This window comes from Otolemur garnettii, unplaced genomic scaffold (genome assembly GCF_000181295.1).
Source record: "Otolemur garnettii isolate 467f Iridium unplaced genomic scaffold, OtoGar3 scaffold00060, whole genome shotgun sequence".
In the NCBI taxonomy this organism is placed as follows: domain Eukaryota; kingdom Metazoa; phylum Chordata; class Mammalia; order Primates; family Galagidae; genus Otolemur; species Otolemur garnettii.
Window position 1 is genome coordinate 3,516,000 of NW_003852455.1, and position 19,079 is coordinate 3,535,078.

At 37.8% G+C, this 19,079-nt stretch overlaps 1 protein-coding gene across 4 annotated transcripts in view; it reads right to left on the minus strand.

Annotated features, from left to right (window-relative positions):
• Nucleotides 1-16,684, minus strand: part of OPA1 (OPA1, mitochondrial dynamin like GTPase) — an 83,881-nt gene extending 67,197 nt beyond the window's left edge. For 2 of the 4 annotated variants that reach the window (XM_023514846.1, XM_023514845.1), the window contains exons 1-6: nucleotides 16,425-16,684; nucleotides 8,732-9,050; nucleotides 7,720-7,816; nucleotides 6,664-6,771; nucleotides 6,125-6,175; nucleotides 5,376-5,443 (exon numbers count right to left, since the gene is read on the minus strand). In XM_023514846.1, the coding sequence (XP_023370614.1) occupies nucleotides 5,376-5,443; nucleotides 6,125-6,175; nucleotides 6,664-6,771; nucleotides 7,720-7,816; nucleotides 8,732-9,050; nucleotides 16,425-16,456 (675 nt within the window). In that variant the 5' untranslated portion in view covers nucleotides 16,457-16,684. The remainder of the gene's footprint in view (nucleotides 1-5,375; nucleotides 5,444-6,124; nucleotides 6,176-6,663; nucleotides 6,772-7,719; nucleotides 7,817-8,731; nucleotides 9,051-16,424) is intronic. The other 2 variants (XM_012806945.1, XM_003792694.2) reach the window with 2 other exon arrangements.
• Nucleotides 16,685-19,079: the final 2,395 nt, after the last annotated feature.

Below are 19,079 nucleotides of genomic sequence, written 5' to 3' on the forward strand. Positions count from 1 at the left end.
TCCTTCCAAGTCTGTTAATGAAGCACTCTTATGTGAAGATAGTTGAAATTAACTGTTACCTCCTGAAAAAAGCAGGAAGAAAACAAGAATTAGACATAGAAAAAGCTACTTACACTATACTATACATCTTGAAGATATTTTACTCCAATTTGGGTCAAGTCTCACCCTACATACCAACTGACAGGCTACATAGCTTCTAAGTGAAGGCCACGTGGACTGGCAAGGGGAAGAAATGTGCATACCCACTGTGCAGTGTGTACCTACCGTGCAAGATACACTCCTCAAAGGTACAAACTACATTTTTCAATGAATATTTGTCTGAACTTGAACATTTCACTTTTGAGAAATAGTATACATTATACATAAAATACAGTAATTTTTATAACAATAAATAACTAGCAACTACAGGTGATATACTCTCTAAACATTTCCTGGCTACTGCCAATTGGATACTGTAGTCCTCAGTCTCCTATTTCATGTATAATGTTCTCAGTTATTTTTTTTAATTATAACATCAGATCAAGAAAATGAGTAACAACCCCAGACACTAAAATTTCAACTAAAAAATAACTGTGCTAAAAGTTAATGAGTTTGGTGGAAAAGTTTTTAAGTAACCTTAAGGGCTGGGCATGGTCACTCACACCTGTAATCCTAGCACTCTGGGCCATGGTGGGTGGATTGTTTGAGCTCAGGAGTTCAAGACCATTCTGAGCAAGAGCAAGACCCCACCTCTACTAAAAATGGAAAAAAAGCTGCTAGGCACGCTGGTGCAGGCCTACAGTCCCAGCTACTTGGGGAGGCTGAGCCCAAGGGTTTTGAGGTTGCTGTGAGCTCTGAAGACACCATGACACTCTATCCAGGGCAACAGAGTGAGACTCTGTCTCAAAATAAATAAATGAATGAATAAATAAATAAATAAAAATAAAAAGTAATCTTGAAATATCATGCTGTGGTCTAAGTATTTGTCCCGTGATAAATTCATATTTTAAAACCTAACTGCAAAATGTGATAGATAGCATTAGAAAGCGGGGCCTTTGGATGGTGATCAAGTTATGAGGATTAATACCCTTACAAAGCCACAGAGTGCTAGATGCCTACCCTTTCTGCCATGTGAGAACACAGGGAGAAGACACTATCTATGGAGCTAGCCCTCAACAGTTATCAAAACTGCTAGCACTTTGATCTCGGACTTCCCAGCTTCTAGAACTATGAGACATAAATTTTTGTTGTTTAAATTACCTGGTTTATGATATTTTTGTTACAGCAGCCTGAATGGACCAAGACAATTATCGTCACTCCCATGTGAATATATTTAAGATATTATAACTCTTAATAGTATTTTAAAAGTTTACAAGAGAGCAAGGCCAATATCCTGATCATTTTTAATACCTAACACCTAGAATAAGACCTAGAATACGAGATGTGTTACAGCCACCATGTAGGACAGGGCTTGGCACATGTTTACTGCCCCAATGAATCAAATTACAACCCAATTTTACCCAGTGATCATTTAAAGTTTCTAGTATAAAATCCAAATAGGGGTTTCTAAAAACAAACAAACAAACAAACAAAAACGCTTATTCTATATATAAGCCATACATCAAGCCCACAACCTGTTTTCCCACTTTTCACAATCCTCAGAAAAGATTCCATTTAAGAAAAGGGGAAGAAACCAAATATATTAATATGGTATTAACTCACACAATCATCCCAAGTAAAAGAAAATAATGATCACGTGTTGTTATCATTCTCACCCTCCTCTTCCTCTTAAAAGCCAACATTTATTATTTATTATTATTTTATTATGCACCAAGTCTTGTGCCAGAGGACTTTATATAACCCTTGTAATAACACTTTCAGGTAGGGTCTCCTCTTCTTTACAGAATAAGAAACTCAGAGAAACTCTATAACTTGTCCCAGGTTATAGTTTAGAAAGCTGGAAGGGCTGAATATTAATCCAGACATTGCAGTTCTCAAGCCTACATCTGATACCATCTCTAATGTAGTCTTACTATTTTCAAAGTGCTACTGTCCCACTATATTCAATCTATATTTAAAGAGGAAAATAGTAATACTACAGTACAACGAAAGGTATATTTAAATTACCCTCTAGACCAGGAGTTGGTAAACCATAGTGAGCTTACTGAGTAGTCTACAGCAACATTATGGTCTGCATACACAAAATGTTTGCTATCTGGCCTTTGTAAGGAAAAGTCTGTCAATTGCTGCTTTAGAAATTTTATAGTGACTCTGGTCTGGCAAAAGAACTTTATGAAAATACAGATTTCTTTCTTCTTCCATTTAAAAAATATTCCTAAGCACTAAACTACTTCTTAAAGTTTGAATAATTCTATCTGATTAGCTAAAAAGAAATATTTTCCTATTTTCTCCCTCCCAGTAACTTATAACTCTGCAGAACATATTTATAGCCATTGAATAATGTTTACTATTGATTATCAGAAAGAAACAGTTCTTTATAATTTGAGATTATTTAATATACAATCCAGAAATATTGCATCCCAATATAATACATTACTACTTGGAGATGGATTTTACTACTTGGAAAATTTCTACGTTTTAAGAGATGAACGAAACAGCGCATTAATTATCAATATTGTAATTTTATTAAATCTCTTTTGTTATAAAATTACCTAAAAAGATTGTGTTATATACGTATGCACATAATAAAAATGTCGTTTTTGAATGACATAAAAACGCTGTGTCCCCTTACGAAATGAAGGCTGTCTATGTTATGATTCCCTTTTCCTCCCGCAGCTATCCCTGCCTTTCTTCCTCTACTGCTTAGCTTCCTATACGCCAGGGCACTGTGGGCTGGCCTCTGTCTAAGAATCTAACCAAGTAAAACTGCTAGTTAACAGTTACTGAATCTGTGGTTACTTGATAGTGCTGGCTGTGAGAATCTAAAATTTGCCACAGTAACTACATTATTTGTTGTGTAAGAAATCCCGGAAACGTAAATTCTACTTAAACAACATTGCTTTATTCCAACTCAGAATACGAACCACTTTTACAGCCTAGTTCTCCTCAATAATTGTCAAACATAAAGGCCAAGAATTCACAGGTAATCAGAGCAAAACATGTTGACATAAACCCAATTTATTTATTTTACATTAGCCTGTTTTATACTGAGTTCAATCAATCAACTAATTTTGCTAAGAGCTCAATACTATTCTAGGTGCTCTGAGAATAAGGATTTAGTGACAGAAAAGGCCCACTAAATAGTAAGAGTGCAAGCCAAACTAAGTCTTTCACATGGCAAGTGTCTGAAACATTGAGAAAAGTGTAAGTAATGAAACTAACATGGTCATGAAGGTGATGACCTGTGCTTTAAGGCTGAGTGGTAGAAGAAAAAATGAGATATTTCAGAATTAAAAGCTAGAGATACTTTTATGCATAGTAAATTTTTACAGTAGCATTTGCTACAATGTGACTTACTCTGTAATGAAAGCAGCTTAATTACAACTCTATTCAGTATTTATATCAAATAATCGGGGGAAACAATTATTAAGTTTTTAATGGGCAAAATAATCAAAAATTGTGAAAAAGCAACAGTCTACAAGGGCATTTATCATCAAATAAGCAAAACAGGAAATTATAACATAAAGCAATAAATTTACTTTTATTGTATAAAATAAACTCTGTAAATGTAATTAAATTTCCAATGTTAAATTTTCTTGCTTCTTCTATATTGCAGAGCTCCTGGTCAATCATTGATTGTTCACTTATCACCTTAGTAGGGTTTTAAGAAACTTATCAAAGTCAGGTTGTGAAACAGGTTTTCCATCCACCAAAGTGATCCCAGGCCATGTTAGAGAGGAAGCAGACATGCAAGACCTTCCCGATCTGATTTAGCAAAAAAAATCCTGTCACTCTAAGAACCTACCCTACCATACCTGTAACAGAGGTTCCTTCTCCCCAGTTAGATTAGGTCATCTCTGCATATCAAGTTTACTCACCTTAAGGACCAAGGGCTGAGTTCAAAATAAGCTGCACATATTAGGCTAATTTCTACTTATTTTTCCTCCCAGTAGTATGAATAACCATGAGTGTCCTTTGGTTAAGATAATGTCAATACAGAGAGTATCAAAAAAGATCAAGTTTGCCGGGCGCAGAGGCTCATGCCTGTGATCCTAGCACTCTGGGAGGCTGAGGCGGGTGGATTGCCTCAGCTCACAGGTTCGAGACCAGTTTGAGCAAGACCTCCTCTCTAAAAATAGGTGGGTGTTGCAGCAGGAGCCTATAGTCCCAGCTACTCAGGAGGCTGAGACAAGAGAATCACTTGAGTCCCAAAGTTAGAGGCTGGTGTGAGCTATGACACCATGGCACTCTACCAAGGACGACAAATTGAGACTCTGTCTCAAAAAAAAAAAAAAAAAAAAAAGTCAATGCAGAGAGTATCAAACAGATTAAGTATGGCTGGGCTTGGTGGCTCATGCCTGTAATCCTAGCACTCTGGGAGGCCAATGTGGTAGGATCCCTTGAGGTCAGGACTTTGACACCAGCCTGAGCAAGTACAGGACCCTGTCTTCCTCTGATATATTAAATTAATAACCTTCAATATATAAGCCACATCTTCCATATTTAATTTTTAAATGTTTAAAGAATATTTTTTCTATAAATCTATTTATCTAGGTATTATTTTTTGAAAAAAACTTTCAAGGAATCATTTTACCCATTTCAAAAGAATGAAAAAAGTGAAGACTCAGAAAATGTCAGATAAGTTTGTATTAGCAATATGGAGCAATGTACATCATTCTACATCAGAAATTCTCCTAAAGCTTTCATATGCAATTCTCCTCTAACTTATGTTTGTTACTGCACATATGTTAAAACTGACACACCTTAATAACCCCACACAGTAACTTTGTTAACTTGCAATACTATGGAATTGACTTAATCCCACTCTATTTAATATTTCTCCTAAGTCAACTTTAGTTTTCCTAAAAGATGTTTCATGAGAAAAAGAATTCTGTTAATAACAAATCTATCCAAAAACCCTGTATGCTTTGATTCCTCTTGGAGATACAGAATGTATATAAATGAGAGGTCCCCTTGGGAAAAGAAGAATGTACTATTTTGTCTAATCCAGCTTTTTCCACGCATATTTAACAATAAAACCCTTTCTTTGGGACAACCCTTGAAGCTAATATTTCACAGAGCCTATTAGTAGAAAATGGGCTTCTCTAGCCACATTTCCAGAACTGCCATATAACACCTTGCATTTTGCACACTAAGATTAGTAATATCTCTACTTAGATGCTCCTCAGATGTTACTATTTCCAAACAGTAAAACGGTAAAAACTTTAAAAAATCCTTCAAGCCTACCTATATGGAGAATTATCTTTTATACTTACCTTTTTATAATGCTTATCGCTTTCAGATCCATGATCTGTTGCTCTAAATGCTGTTTCTCCAGGTGAACCTGAAAGATAAATAAGCATTCCTTTAAAGTCTCCAGTGATATCAACAGCCTCAGTTAAAATCAAAATTGTATCTAATAATTAAGAACTAAGTGAATTTTTAGAAATTTTAGAGCAACTCAGGTTCAAAGCATCCAATCAACTTTGTTCTTATAAGGAACAATATTGACAATCTATATAAATTATTTTTTTTAATTATAGCAATTTTAGCATGTATTTAACCTAACTATTTAAAAAACATATAACTAAAGACAATCTTTGGTAAGGATTATTTTACATGAGAGTACTTACAGTTCAGTCACACACCACTGTCATTACCGATCATGTATAATAGGAAAATTAATTTAAAATGTCAACTGTGACAGGGCAGATGAGACAAACTAAAATTACTTTTCAATTATTAAAAGCAATTAAATCTATTCCAAGAAAATACCTTGGATAAGCAAATATCCTTTCAATAGCTTTAATCTTATACAAACATACTTAGGAATTTCACTTTTATCACAAAATTATTATTTTATTACTTCTACCTAAGGGATAATGAGCTTGCCTAACGTAGTGCTGGAGTTTCAAAATTCAGCGTAAGCAGCATTATCAATTTGGTCTGCAATTTTATTTGCAACTAGTTTATTAGAAGCATTTAAAAGGCATGTTAAGGTGAGCAAAATTGTCTGTTTACACACCTAACAAGAGAAGGTCAGAAGCTCCTATGACTTCACTAACCAATTTGTGACCTGTGAAAAATCAGCAAAAGGGGAAATAGAAATGTAAAATTTAATAGGAATGAGCAAACAAAGGTGTCTGAGATCTCAGATTTATACCAGGATAGGGCAATAATAGGGCTAATATGCCAAAGTTAACCTTAACAAATTCTACTCGTCATGATCCAACATAATTAAACTTGTTTTAAAACCACCAAATTGGCTCTAACCACTTATGAAAAGCAAATAAAGAAGACTCATCTACTTGTCAAGAACAAGTAATACTTCTTCCTCTCACTAAAAACCCAGCATGTTTAAGTTCCTATAATATTAACTTTATTAAATTAAACAAAGATTAAAACCACTGTGCAACAAAACTTTCTGTTTATCATTTTATAAATCTGTTTTTCAATCGAAATGAATGCTCTAATTTAAAAAATAGAAATAAAACAAATACATCTATGTATTTTTCCTCTGTGGTTCTGAAAATTTTAAATGAAATCAAATAGGCTCTTCCTTACCTGTGGTGAAAAAGTCTTTCAGTAGGCTGAGGCTTTCAACAATCTTGTCAAAGTCAGGTGTTAACTTTGCAAGGTCTTCTGAATTAGGAAGGGATTTTCTAATTTTCTCTGGAAAAGACCAAAACACATTAAGTCTCAAAATAAGCAGCTGTATCAGGTATTATTCTAAGGGCTATAAAAATATCAACTTGCTTAAACTTTACAGCAACCCTACAAAACTGCTATTAATACTAACCCACTTAGATATGAGAAACTGGGGCAACACAGCAAGAAAAGGGGGAGCAGGAAGAGCCAGGGTTCAAGCCCAGGCTGTCTAGCTCCAGAACCCAGGCTCTTAGCTACTGGTACTGGCAAATGTACCAAATTGAAAAGCTCTCCTCATGAATATTAGAAAAACAATTTTAAAGTGTGCTTCTCTTGTAAATACCTGCCGAGAGAGCACAGTTTTATCTTTTGAAGTGCTGTGAATAAAGGGCACATGGAGATTAAATCCACCTCCATATACAACTAAGTTGAGAAATCAGACAATGTCTTTAAAAAAAGGGACCATGGAAAATATTTCACCATTTTTTTCAAGATCACCATGAATTCATAAATTACTGGTAATCACAGCCATCAATTATACTTTTTTTCTCATCTACCTATTAAAACAAGGAGGACAGCGGTCAACTAATAAGTCAAATCACTCTGAGTATTAACAGACTTTTAAAGAACTTAGCTACAAAAAGTATAGGTAACAAAGGTATCCAATTACAAGGAGCTAGAGAGGTGGATCACAGTATGTATGTTCTGGGCAACATTATATAACATTGAAAATGATATTTAGAAAGGCTACTTGGCAGCATGGAAATGCTGACAAACTAGTAGCAAAAGAAAAAAGATACCAAAGCACATGTTCACTATAACTTATAATTTTGTACACATTTTTTTCACATTCTATTATTTCTATCATTAAAACTGCTACATATTCAACTCATAAGAAACCATCTAAACATAAATATTTCTCTTTCCTACAGAAAAGACCCCCAAAAGTATTTTAATGTTGATGATACAAACCAAAATCGATGTACTCATCAATTTCCCACACAATGTCAGGCACAATCCATTTATAATCACTAAGGTCAGGTATCATATCTTTCCACTGATCAAAAGTCTAAAAGATAAGGAAGTATGTCAATTAGATGCGCTGAATCCCATATTTAAATGTAAAGAAAATTATCTTATTTCATTAAAACACAGCAACTAAAAGCAATGTACATTTGAAATTTTTAAAACAAATATTAAATGGCATCAACTATTTTAAAAACAATTTAACAGGTAAGCACATAAGACATGTAAATACTCCTCTACCAAATATAGAAAATGTAAAAATTCAAAATATACTTCTATTTCAAAAAGTTTTCATGATTTGGCTTTCGAGAAGCCAAAGTAGAAAGAAGACTGACTGGGAGGCAGACCACCTTGCTTCTGTCCCAGAGCTGTCAAGAAGTGTATATATGAGCATGCCACCTGACTTCCCTGTCAGTGCTCCTAAACAGTAAAGCTCAAAATCAAAACTAGGTGTTCTTACTCCCACTCCAGCTTTTCCTTCAGGAGGCCATTTTTATCTCCCCATAATTATAACTAAGATTCAGAAGGTGTCCGCCTATTAGCACTATTAAAACAATCTAGTACACAGTCGAGATTCATAATAATTTTTTTTTTTGAGACAGAGTCTCAGTATGTCAGTAGAGTGCTGTAGCATCACAGCTCACAGTAACCTCAAACTCTTGGGCTTAAGCGATTCTCTTGCCTCAGCCTCCCATGAGGCTGGACTACAGGTGCCTGCCACAACACCTGGCTATTTTTTGTTGCAGATGTCATTGTTGTTTAGCTGGCCCGAGCCAGGTTTGAACCCACCAGTGTCAGTGTATGTGGCTGGTGCTATAACCACTGTGCTACGGGTGCCAAGCCTCATAATAAATGTTTAAACATCCAATTTTTCTACTAAAGAAAAATTACTTATGCTAAACAATTTAACATAATCATGCTAGAATAACTGGAAAACCAGTAAGAAAGTTAAACTTACCTTTTTAGCAGTATAGCCACCCCCAACAGCAGATCCCACTACGATATACCTAAGTTTTAAGAGTCTTGCAGCTAATCTCGCGGGCCAAAAATTCCTTCGAGGTTGGTAGCCATATTTAATTGGAGAAAGTTTTAGTTTACGTAAAGGAAGGTTAGTTAGCGAAGAGAACTGCTGAAATGATGTCCTTAATTGGGGTCTTTGAAGCTTCAAGGTTGGATGACGTGAATGATAAATACTTCGTGAAACCAGATGCAGTTTTTGTAGTGGTAAACTTCCTTTTATTCCAGAGCTATGTTTCACTAAGGATTGGCAGACCTCACTGAAAAAAAAAATGAAAATAGGAGAACAATCAGACAGGATAATAATACAAAGGAAATGACATAAAAAGAACAATATACTAAATAAAAGACACACAAACCCCACCAGGCCACACAGCAGCTCACATTTACTATTTACTACATGCCAGACACTACTGGGACATGTGCTATCTCATTTAATCCTGCTATGATCCCTTTGAAGAATGGTGTAGCCCCATCCCCATTTTACAGATGAGGAAAATGTAGCACAAAGACATAAATAACTTGCCCAAGTACACACTGAAATAAGGAATAAAGGCAAGATTTAGACTCAGACAGTTTCACTCCAGAGCCTGCACTCCAATATGTGAGCTACAATCCTGGTCCAAAGGATCGAAAGCAGAGAAAAGGTAAGGATATACTTTATTAACTGCTATTCACTGTAAGTAAAAGTTGAAAACAAAAATGCACACAAATTAGCCGGGCGTTGTGGCAGGAACCTGTAGTCCCAGCTACTCGGGAGGCTGAGGCAAGAGAATCGCCTAAGCCCTAGAGCTGGAGATTGCTGTGGGCTGTGATGCCACAGCACTCTACCAAGGGCAATGGAGTGACTCTGTCTTTAAAAAATGGGGGAAAAAATGCCCACAAATTTCTACCTCCAAGCACAAAAATTCTATTGACAGCTTGGAAGATCTATTCTTTGCCCCCAACCTGTTTCCCAGTCCTCAGATTGCCCAGGAATGGAAATTAAGGAAATCGACTGATTTCACCTCAGGCACCTGGTGCCAGAGAAAAGTGAAAATAGCAAAACTGCTCAGGGGGTGGAGAATCAAAACGCACATTTAGCTCTCCTGGCTCTACCTTTTCCTTCCTGAAGAGAATGAGAGATTACCAACAACCAGCATAGCCTGATCTTACTCCACAGCTCACTGTAAGGCCTACCTTATGGAGGGCTAGGACTGAGTCTAAGCAGTTTTAAAATATTCATTCATTTAATTGCATGGGACTGAAAACTGTAGAAAAAGAACAGGAACACAGAAATAATGCTATATAGAAGGATAGTGGGAGAAAGGGGTTATTTCCTGAATTCCTACTGAGCCCTGGATGTGAGATATTTTTATAAATGCTGTTCTTACTCTCAGAAGAGACCAGTAAGGCAAGTATTCTCATTTTACAAAATTTTTTCTTTAAAACTATGTTTTTCTAAGGTAGGATGATTAACAAATGATGGAAGAGGGATTAAAACTAAGGTCAGCCTAAGTAAAGCCCCAATTCTTTCCACAGGAGACACTAGGGCCAGGAGTGTGGGAGCAGCAAATGCAGAAATACCCGTGGCTCTGGAGAGGAGACGGAGGTGACATCATGCAGTACTCATCACCTCCTCTACAGCCCTCAGGATGACACTGGGCCTTGCTCTGATTCAAAACTCCACTGCAGCTGATCTTCAACTGGTGTGCCACGAAATTTTTTAAAGATCATTAATTAAATTATTTTCAAAAGAAGTTCAAAGCACAGTAAGTATGTTTTTTCCTTTGCTATTTTTTTGGATCTACATAATGTAAGTGCACTGTGGAAGTTTAACTATAGATTCACGTGTGCTGTGAGATTAAAAAAGATTGAAAAACACTACTCTACAGGAATCCACCAACTCAGGAAACCTGAGGGAAACAGGATTCAATTATGGGGGGAAAGATCATAATGTGAGATTAGGCACACTACTTATTTGTAATTCTACACGTAAATACCACTTCAGGTCACAAAAACATTTACTATCTCTTAGGTTGGTAAACATTCACTATTTTTTTTTTAAACCTCTGCCTATAAGATAAATCAAAATCTCTACCATCTTATAAAAAAGGTAAGTCCCAGCAGGGTGCAGGGGCTCACGCCTGTAATCCTAGCACTCTGGGAGGTCAAGGCAGGTGGATTGCTTGAGCTCACGAGTTTGAGACCAGCGTGAGCAAAAATCAAGACCCCCGTCTCTACCAAAAATAGAAAAACTGAGGTAAGAGGATTGCTTGAGCCCGATTTGGAGGTTGCTGTGAGCTATGATGCCACAGGACTCTACCCAAGGCCACAGCTTGAGACTTTGTGTCAAAAACAAACAAACAAACAAACAAACAAAAAGTAAGTCTGCCTACTTTTATTAGCCAAGGGATTAAATTCTCTTCCTGACCTGAAACTCAGAATATATAAAAGGCAGCTCGGCACCATAGTTCAGTGGTTAGAGTACCAATCACATACACTGGGGCTGGCAGGTTCGAACTTGGTCTGAGCCTGCTAAACAACAATGACAACTGCAACAACAACAACAAAAAATAGCTGAGCATTGTGGTGGGTTACCTGTCATCCCAGCTACTTGGGAGGCTGAGACAAGAGAATCACTTAAGTGGAAGAGTTTGAGGTTGCTGTGAGCTGTGACATCACAGCACACCTCTACCAAGGGTGACATAGTGAGACTCTGTCTCAAAAAAAAAAGAATATATAAAAAGCAAAATTGCTGGGTTCACTTTAATTCTAGCACTCTGGGAGGCCGGGGCAGGGTGATTCCTTGAGCTCAGGAATTCAAGAACAGTCTAAGCAAAGTGAGACCCCCCATCTCTATTAAAAATAGAAAAAAAAACTAGCTAGGCATGGTGGCAGGCACCTATAGTCCCAGTGAGTCAGGAGGTTGAGGCAGGCGTATCACTTGAGCCCAGGAATTTGAGGTTGCTGTGAACTATGATGATGCCATGGCACTCTACCCAGGGCAACAGACTGAGACTCCATCTCAAAAAAATAAAGACTTGTACAATCTGGTTCCTATCTCTCTCTCACTAGTAACAGAGCTCTACCTGGACTAGTTTTCATCCTGTATTGCTTACCATTGTATTTCCAAGGTCTAGCCCAGTGCCTCACAAATGTTAGACAATAAATTTATTCAATGAACATCTTATTGGAAGAATTAATTTGCAATAAAACAGGTGAAAGAACCTGTCATTGGCCAGCACAGAGTGCTCAATAAATGTTATTTTAGTATTACTTTGCACTAACTTTAATGTATAAATTTTAATTCTCAAAAATTAATTTGCATTTTTCAGAAAGGAGTTAATTCAAAAATATAGTAATTAGATGAATTCTAGGACTGAGTTCATTCCTAAGACGCTTTTGCTTTTCTTTCTTTTCTTCTTTTGAGACAGTCTCATTCTGTGTTCTGGGTAGGGTGCCGTGGTGGCACAGCTCACAGCAACAGCCAACATTTGGACTCAAGTGATCCTCTTGCCTCAGCCTCCCAAGTAGTTGGGACTATACCACCATGCCAGCTGCTTTTTCTATTTTTAGTAGAGACAGAGTCTCACTCTTGCTCAGGCTGGTCTTAAACTCCTGAGCTCAAGGAATCCACCCACCTCAGCCTCCCAAAGTGCTAGGATTACAGATGTGAGCAATTTTGCCCAACCTGCTTTTACTTTTCATTATTTCTTCCCTCTTTTACGTCCAAATCCCTAAAATTCCTATTTCCACGATGGCAGCATCAATAACTATGGGTAGGGGGCAGGGCCAAGGATGGGGAGAATAGAATCCAGTATTTCAGGTAACTACATGTAAGATGTTCTTCAATTAGTCCCCCAGAAGAGATAATTGCCTCAAAGCAAAATTCTAGCATTTCTTGGAAATGTATCTTCAGAATTATCTCCAGGGTTTCTAATTAAAGAAGATACTCTATAAAGATCAGTGTTCATACTGGAGAATACTATTTTTCACAAAAAAGATCCTCTTGAGATACAGGGAAGAGAATGAAAAGACAAGAAAAAATTGACATTATTGATGTCCCATCCTAGGAAAGGATGCTTTGGCCATACTCTACCCCATTCCAATCCAGCTGAATGTTAACAACAGCAACTGCCCGAGGCTAAGCAATCTGCCAGAGAAGAACTAAGGCTCCTAAGTGTGCTTGGGGAAGGAGGACTTCCCAGAGTGAACCTCCTCAACAATACTGGCATTTATACCAAGCTCAGATCATCTGCCCACTGCTCAAAGGTTCTAAAATGAAGCTTGTTTTAATATGTTATACACCCAAAATAGTTTGCTAAATCAGCCCTCTCATTCAAGGGTAGCCCACACAAGACATCTACGTCAATCTTTAGTCTTTCGTATTTAAATGATTAAATAACCAGTTTCTTATAGAAAACCATCACCTCTTAAAAAGACCAAGATAAACTATTATTAATCCTAGAAAAAGCAGAGATGAAATGCTAATTAGTATTCTCTGGAGGATTCCTAAAAATATTGCAGATGTAAAATGAATGCCTAATATATTATTCAAAGCCAGCAATGGAAGAAAAGAAAGTTTATAGAATTAAACACATCCTTAAGATTTTAATAAATGTTAAAAGAAAGATTCATGTGATCAGGGTACCTGGGACAGAGGGAATAAAAAAATAAAGATTCATGGAAATAAAGGTTACAATGGCCAATATAAAAAAAAAAAGTAAATAGCAAGAACAGAAAATGAATTAAGGAAATTCCCCGGTATGTAAAAAAAAAGGGTGGAAAACATAAAAGAAAATTAGGTGATGCACAGGAGTGGAATCCAAAGTGGGTGGAAAGATAGGGGTGGAATGCATCCTACAGGGTACATGAAATGATTCACTGATATTACAGAAGACAAGCTTCCCAATGAAGATGAACTATTGTATCTTATTCTTTTAAGATGATGTGAGGGTAGACATATCATGTAAGCAATTAGTACAGAGATAAATATAATTTAAAAGTAAGCACGCATGTACACATATTGCAGTACATGCATGTTTTTGTTTTTGCATTTTTTTTTTAACAAATGAAGAGTATAAATCCTATTCTGGGGACGGTGCCTGTGGCCTAAGGAGTCAGGGCACTGGCCGCATATACCAGTGATAGGCGGTTTCAAACTCGGCCCCAGCCAAAACCTGCAAATCCTATTTGGAAATCACAGACACACAGTAGCTATCTAAAAGAACCAATATTGACCTAATAGGTAACTAGAAAAGAAAAAGGAAAAAGGAAAGGAAGAAAATAAAGAAATAAGAAAAAACATTTTCTCAGAAATGAAGAAAGATAGGAATCTTTGAAATGGAAAGGCCCACCGACTGTCAAGTCAGATGAGTGGTAAAAGAAAAAACAAAAAAACAAAAACCCCACACTTGGACAAAGCCTTGAGAAATTTAGGATAAAGGGTATAAAGGGTAAAGATCCTACAAATTTCCATAAAGGGAAAAACAAGATACCTAAAAACATGAAAAAAAAATCAGATTGTCATGAGAGTTCTCACCAGCAGCAAAGGATGCTAGAAAACAATGTAGCAATGCCTTCACAGTTCTGCAGGGAAAGGATTTCATACACAGACTTAACTTAATCAAAACTAACAATCAAATGTGAGGCAAAATAGGTTTCCCCCTAGAAATCATCTACTATCTTGTTCATTTATCATCTCTTTTAACCCATATGCCATTTCCTAACACATAGTTCTTTTTCCAATAACTTAACACAAGTATTTATCGCACCCAAATAAATACTGGTCATTGGTCTTCTCACATATCCATGATCATATATATATGTACTTAAAAAAAGATTTATGAGGGGAAAAAAAAAGGTTTATGGTCCCATGTGAGTGGGAGTTTAGGCGGGCGCAGTGTCTTATGCCTGTAATCCTAGCACTCTGGGAGGCTGAGTTTGAGACCAGCCTGAGCAAGAGTAAGACCCTCATCTCTAAAAATAGCCAGCAATTGTGGTAGGCACCTGTGGTCCCAGTTACTTGTGGGGGCTGAGGCAAGAGGACTGTCCAAGCCCAAGAGTTAGAGGTTGCTGTGAGCTATGACACCACCGCACTCTACCAAGGATGACAAAGTGAAATTTTGTCTCAAAAAAAAAAAAAAAGAAAGAGTGGGAGTTCAACTGTATTCCTTCAAAACATGCTAAGGAACTGTAGTGAAAGGCAAATTCCAGAGCTTGTGACTTCTGACTTTCCACATCCCTACTTCAAGTAGCTAAAATGTGTTATCAACATGAGACACTTTAAAGCCACAACTTTATGGCATCCACAGTAACTTTAGAAATAATTTAGCCCTACAACATCCAACTGAATAAAGCTATAATAATAGTTACAAATCAATTTGTTTTGAAACTCAATGTGTAAAGGTTTTGTATCTTAAGTGTTCCAACAGAGCATGCTCTTTCTGCAATCTTTTTTTATTTAAACAAAGATAGATATGCTTCCTCACTAAATATCAGGGAACAGAAACACAAAGGCTGTAAATAACAAACTTTAATACTAAGGTCTGTGAATTTACTCAAAACTCAAAATTCCAAGAGATTTAAAATAACTGCAATTATTCTAATTGACTAACAAACACGTTAACTATTATATGTCATCTAGTTCCGTGTTTGGACCTTAGTTAAACTTGATAAAATAAAGGGATTCCATTCTTTATAAACACTATAAATTATCTACAACATTTTAAAAGAATTCTAGGGAAAAACCCAAAACAGGTGTTCAGAGGTCGTGTTAATTCAGAAAAACCAAGTTTTTCCAACCTTGCTTGAGGCATCACTACCAAATGCCTGCAACAGTGAGTTAAGCTTAAAGGTATCTAAAAATACCTTCAAGAACAAAACTACGTACAGAAATAAAATCAAATTTAATCTCATTAAAATGTATATAGCAACTCACAAGAATAAAAGGACTTCTATGATTTTGTACTTCAGATTAAACCAGGCCAGGAAAACAATATGTGATTTGAAAAGTGGTGCCACATTGACTACTTTGCATTAAAAAGCAAGTCTCTCTCCCCAAACACTGAAAAAAGCTGCTATTAAGAGGGCATCTCTAATCACCACCTCTGCCACCGTGTGCGTCATCGCTCTAGTTCTGACCCCACTCAGCCGGTTAGAGAAAAAGACAGAGGCCCCTGCACCCAGGAGAAGAGCAGAAGTACCTGCAAGTGCAATGTGCACATGGCGTGGAGGTAGAAGAAAAAGACGGCGAGGGTTAAAAGAAACGCGGAAAGGGTGATTCATGGACAGAGTAAAACTGGGCAGGGAGAGGACAGAAAAAAAGAAGCAACCAGAGACAGAGATAACACTGAGAACACAAAGGTGTAAAAGGACAGGGACAAAGGAGACTAGAGACGTGCCAAGACTGAGAGGCGTCCAGACTTTTCGAGTTGGAAAGGGACAAAGACAAGGGCCGGTATTGCAGCCAGCTCCGCAGATAAGCCCAGGGAGAGCTTCTGTCACTCTGGATGCTCAAAAATATCCGGAAATTATCCGACAACCCCCCGCCTGCCCTAAGAGTTATCTGCACATTCTGGAGACAGTGATGGGACAAGCCCGCTCTCTAGATGCCCCAGAAATAACGGAGCCAGGTCTGAGGCTGCACTTACCAGGGCACGGCGGCCCGACGTAGTCGCCACATCCCGCCAGCGGGGAAGTCACACAGGTGCCGAGACGGCCACGCAGGAACCACCTTATAAGCCCCAGTCCGGCTCCTGCAATGACCCAGGAAGAGGCTCTCAGTAACAAGGACACAGAGCAGCCGCTGAGGCCCTCCCAATGGCGCAGGGACTTCCGCAAAAGCCTGCCAGGCACCCGTACTCAGTCCGTCAAGGAAACAAGCACTCCACGCTTCTTAGACGAGCAGCACAAACGGTCCGTAGAGTACTAGCGCATGCGCCCTAAGCCTCAGAACGGCCCCCGCTACTCCGCCTCCTCCCGCCTCGCCCCGCCCCGTCCCGCCCCGCCCTGAGGTCTTTGTTTTCGGATTAGAATTCTGAATTAACCTCCTCGTTGAAAGGGGAGGGCCGCGTGGAGACCTGCGCAGTGAAAGCCATGGATTCTGGATTGATAAATGTTCTCCGGTTGCCATCAGTTTAAGGTTTAGGTACTGAGGGATCCCGAAGAAACCCAGAGAGTGCAAACTGAATACAGTAGTAGAATAGAGGAATAAAAACTAATAGTTGCTCATTTGCCAGATTCCTTTGCTGGGTGTCTTAGTTTAAAAGCACTTTCATTTCCTTAGAACAATCTTGGGAGGCAGGAGGAAGAGTCCCGGATATGTTGAGTGCCTTAGAATCTCTGCACCTATGGGTTTGGAATAGGCTTGTGTAGTTTACAAAGGCATCAAAAGTGAGTTTGTTCCCTCTTTAACTGGCTTTCACCTGGCTTTTAAGCTCAACAGTTTGTTGACATGATCCTTGTGAGGGTCCCCTACAATTCCACATTGCCTGGGGTCTCAGCAGCATTTAGCTGATGGTCTACTAAATCTACGCGCCAATCTGGGTGTCAGGACATCAGGGTCTCCCTTCTCTCCCAAGCTGCCTCTCTCCTGTCTCCTTTGGGAGTCCCGAATCTCAGACAGACTGCATCCCTTTCTTTCCCTGTCTATATTCTCTTCATAGGTAATATAAGTCAATTCCATGGCTTTAAATATCCTTTTCCCCTTCCAACTTCTTTATTAAATGTTTTGTAAGGAAACTAGGGCCTGTAAAAGGAATGTGGCTACCAAAGGTAATGAGCCCATTTTGAGAGACTAAAAAATAGAAGTGTACTGTGTGCCCTCTTTAAGGACACTACCCCCTTCTTCCTCCCACCACACACACACACACACACAAAATAAAGCAAACTCCTTTTTCCTTAATTGTCAGAATTATGAGTCTGGATCCATCCACTCACAGCACTGCTACCTATAGACCCAGCCATTGATAGTAATTTCCCAAATGTAGGATTCCGGGAATTTTCTTTATTGTATTAATCATGGTGACTATTTTAATGGAAGAACAAGATAGAAGCTTCCTATCCTGACCTATACATAATGTATGTCTTTCTAAAATTGTACGAAAAGTCTTTGTTACTGATATTTTCTAGTTGTTTCTCACATGCGCAAAGATGTACACAGATGATGATTATTTCTGTATTGTATGAAATAGCAAAAGATTGGAATCAACAAAAATGTTCATAGATAGGAACTGGTTAAATAAATTACATATCTAATAGACATGAAAACCTATGAGTTAGATTGTATATCCTGTGTGTAATTCTAATATACACTTAGTATTGTAAGAGAAAAAGAAATAGAGTATTCTATAATCAAACTGCCACCATTGGTCCAAATTCAGCCTGCAGACCTATTTTGTTTGGCTTGCACAGTGTTGGCCTATCTGGTGTTTTAAAAATAATATTGGATTTGTTGTCAACATTTAAAAAGCAAAAAATTGCATATTAAAACAAGTCATACTTGTCCAGACGCAATGGCTCACACCTGTAATTCTAGCACTCTGGGAGGCTGAGGCAGGTGGATTGCTTGAATTCAGGAGTGCAAGAACGAGACCCTTCTCTCTACTAAAAATAGAAAAATTAGCCAGGCATTGTAGTGGGTGCCTACAGTCCCAGATTGGGAGGCTGAGGCAAGAGAATTGCTTGAACCCAAGAGTTTGAGGTTGCTGTGAGCTATGATGCCATAGGACCCTACTCAGGGTGACAGAGGGAGATGCTGTCTCAAATAAATGAATAGAAAATACAGTTGGAGGAAAGGAAGGAATAACTTCTAGTATTTGATAGTATAGTAGGAAATTACAATTAAAAAAAGAAAAGAAAAAAATTTATATCAAAATATCAAAAGGCCCACCAACATCAATCCTCAATTTTTACATGCAAACAATTTCTTAAAATCAGGAGTCAAGGAGTCTGTCCTTTACACAGTCAAGTCCTCTCCAGCAGGTCACACTCCTTCCTGAAATCTTCCTTAAATTAAATGTATCATTTACTATACATGTATATCATGAAGCTGTGCTTTTACTTTTTTTAGTAAAATCAAGAGGAAAGGAGCCACGCCTTATATCAAAAGTCAGAAAATGAAAAACTGAAAGGGTCAGGTATTTCTAAAATAATGAGAAACAACATTTGTTGTTGTGGAAGAACACAACTATACAAGTAAATTATGTAATGTTGAAAGGCTACGATGTGATATGGCAACATACAACAAATACACCAGCATGGCTCGGCGCCTGTGGCTCAAGCGGCTAAGGCGCCAGCCACATACA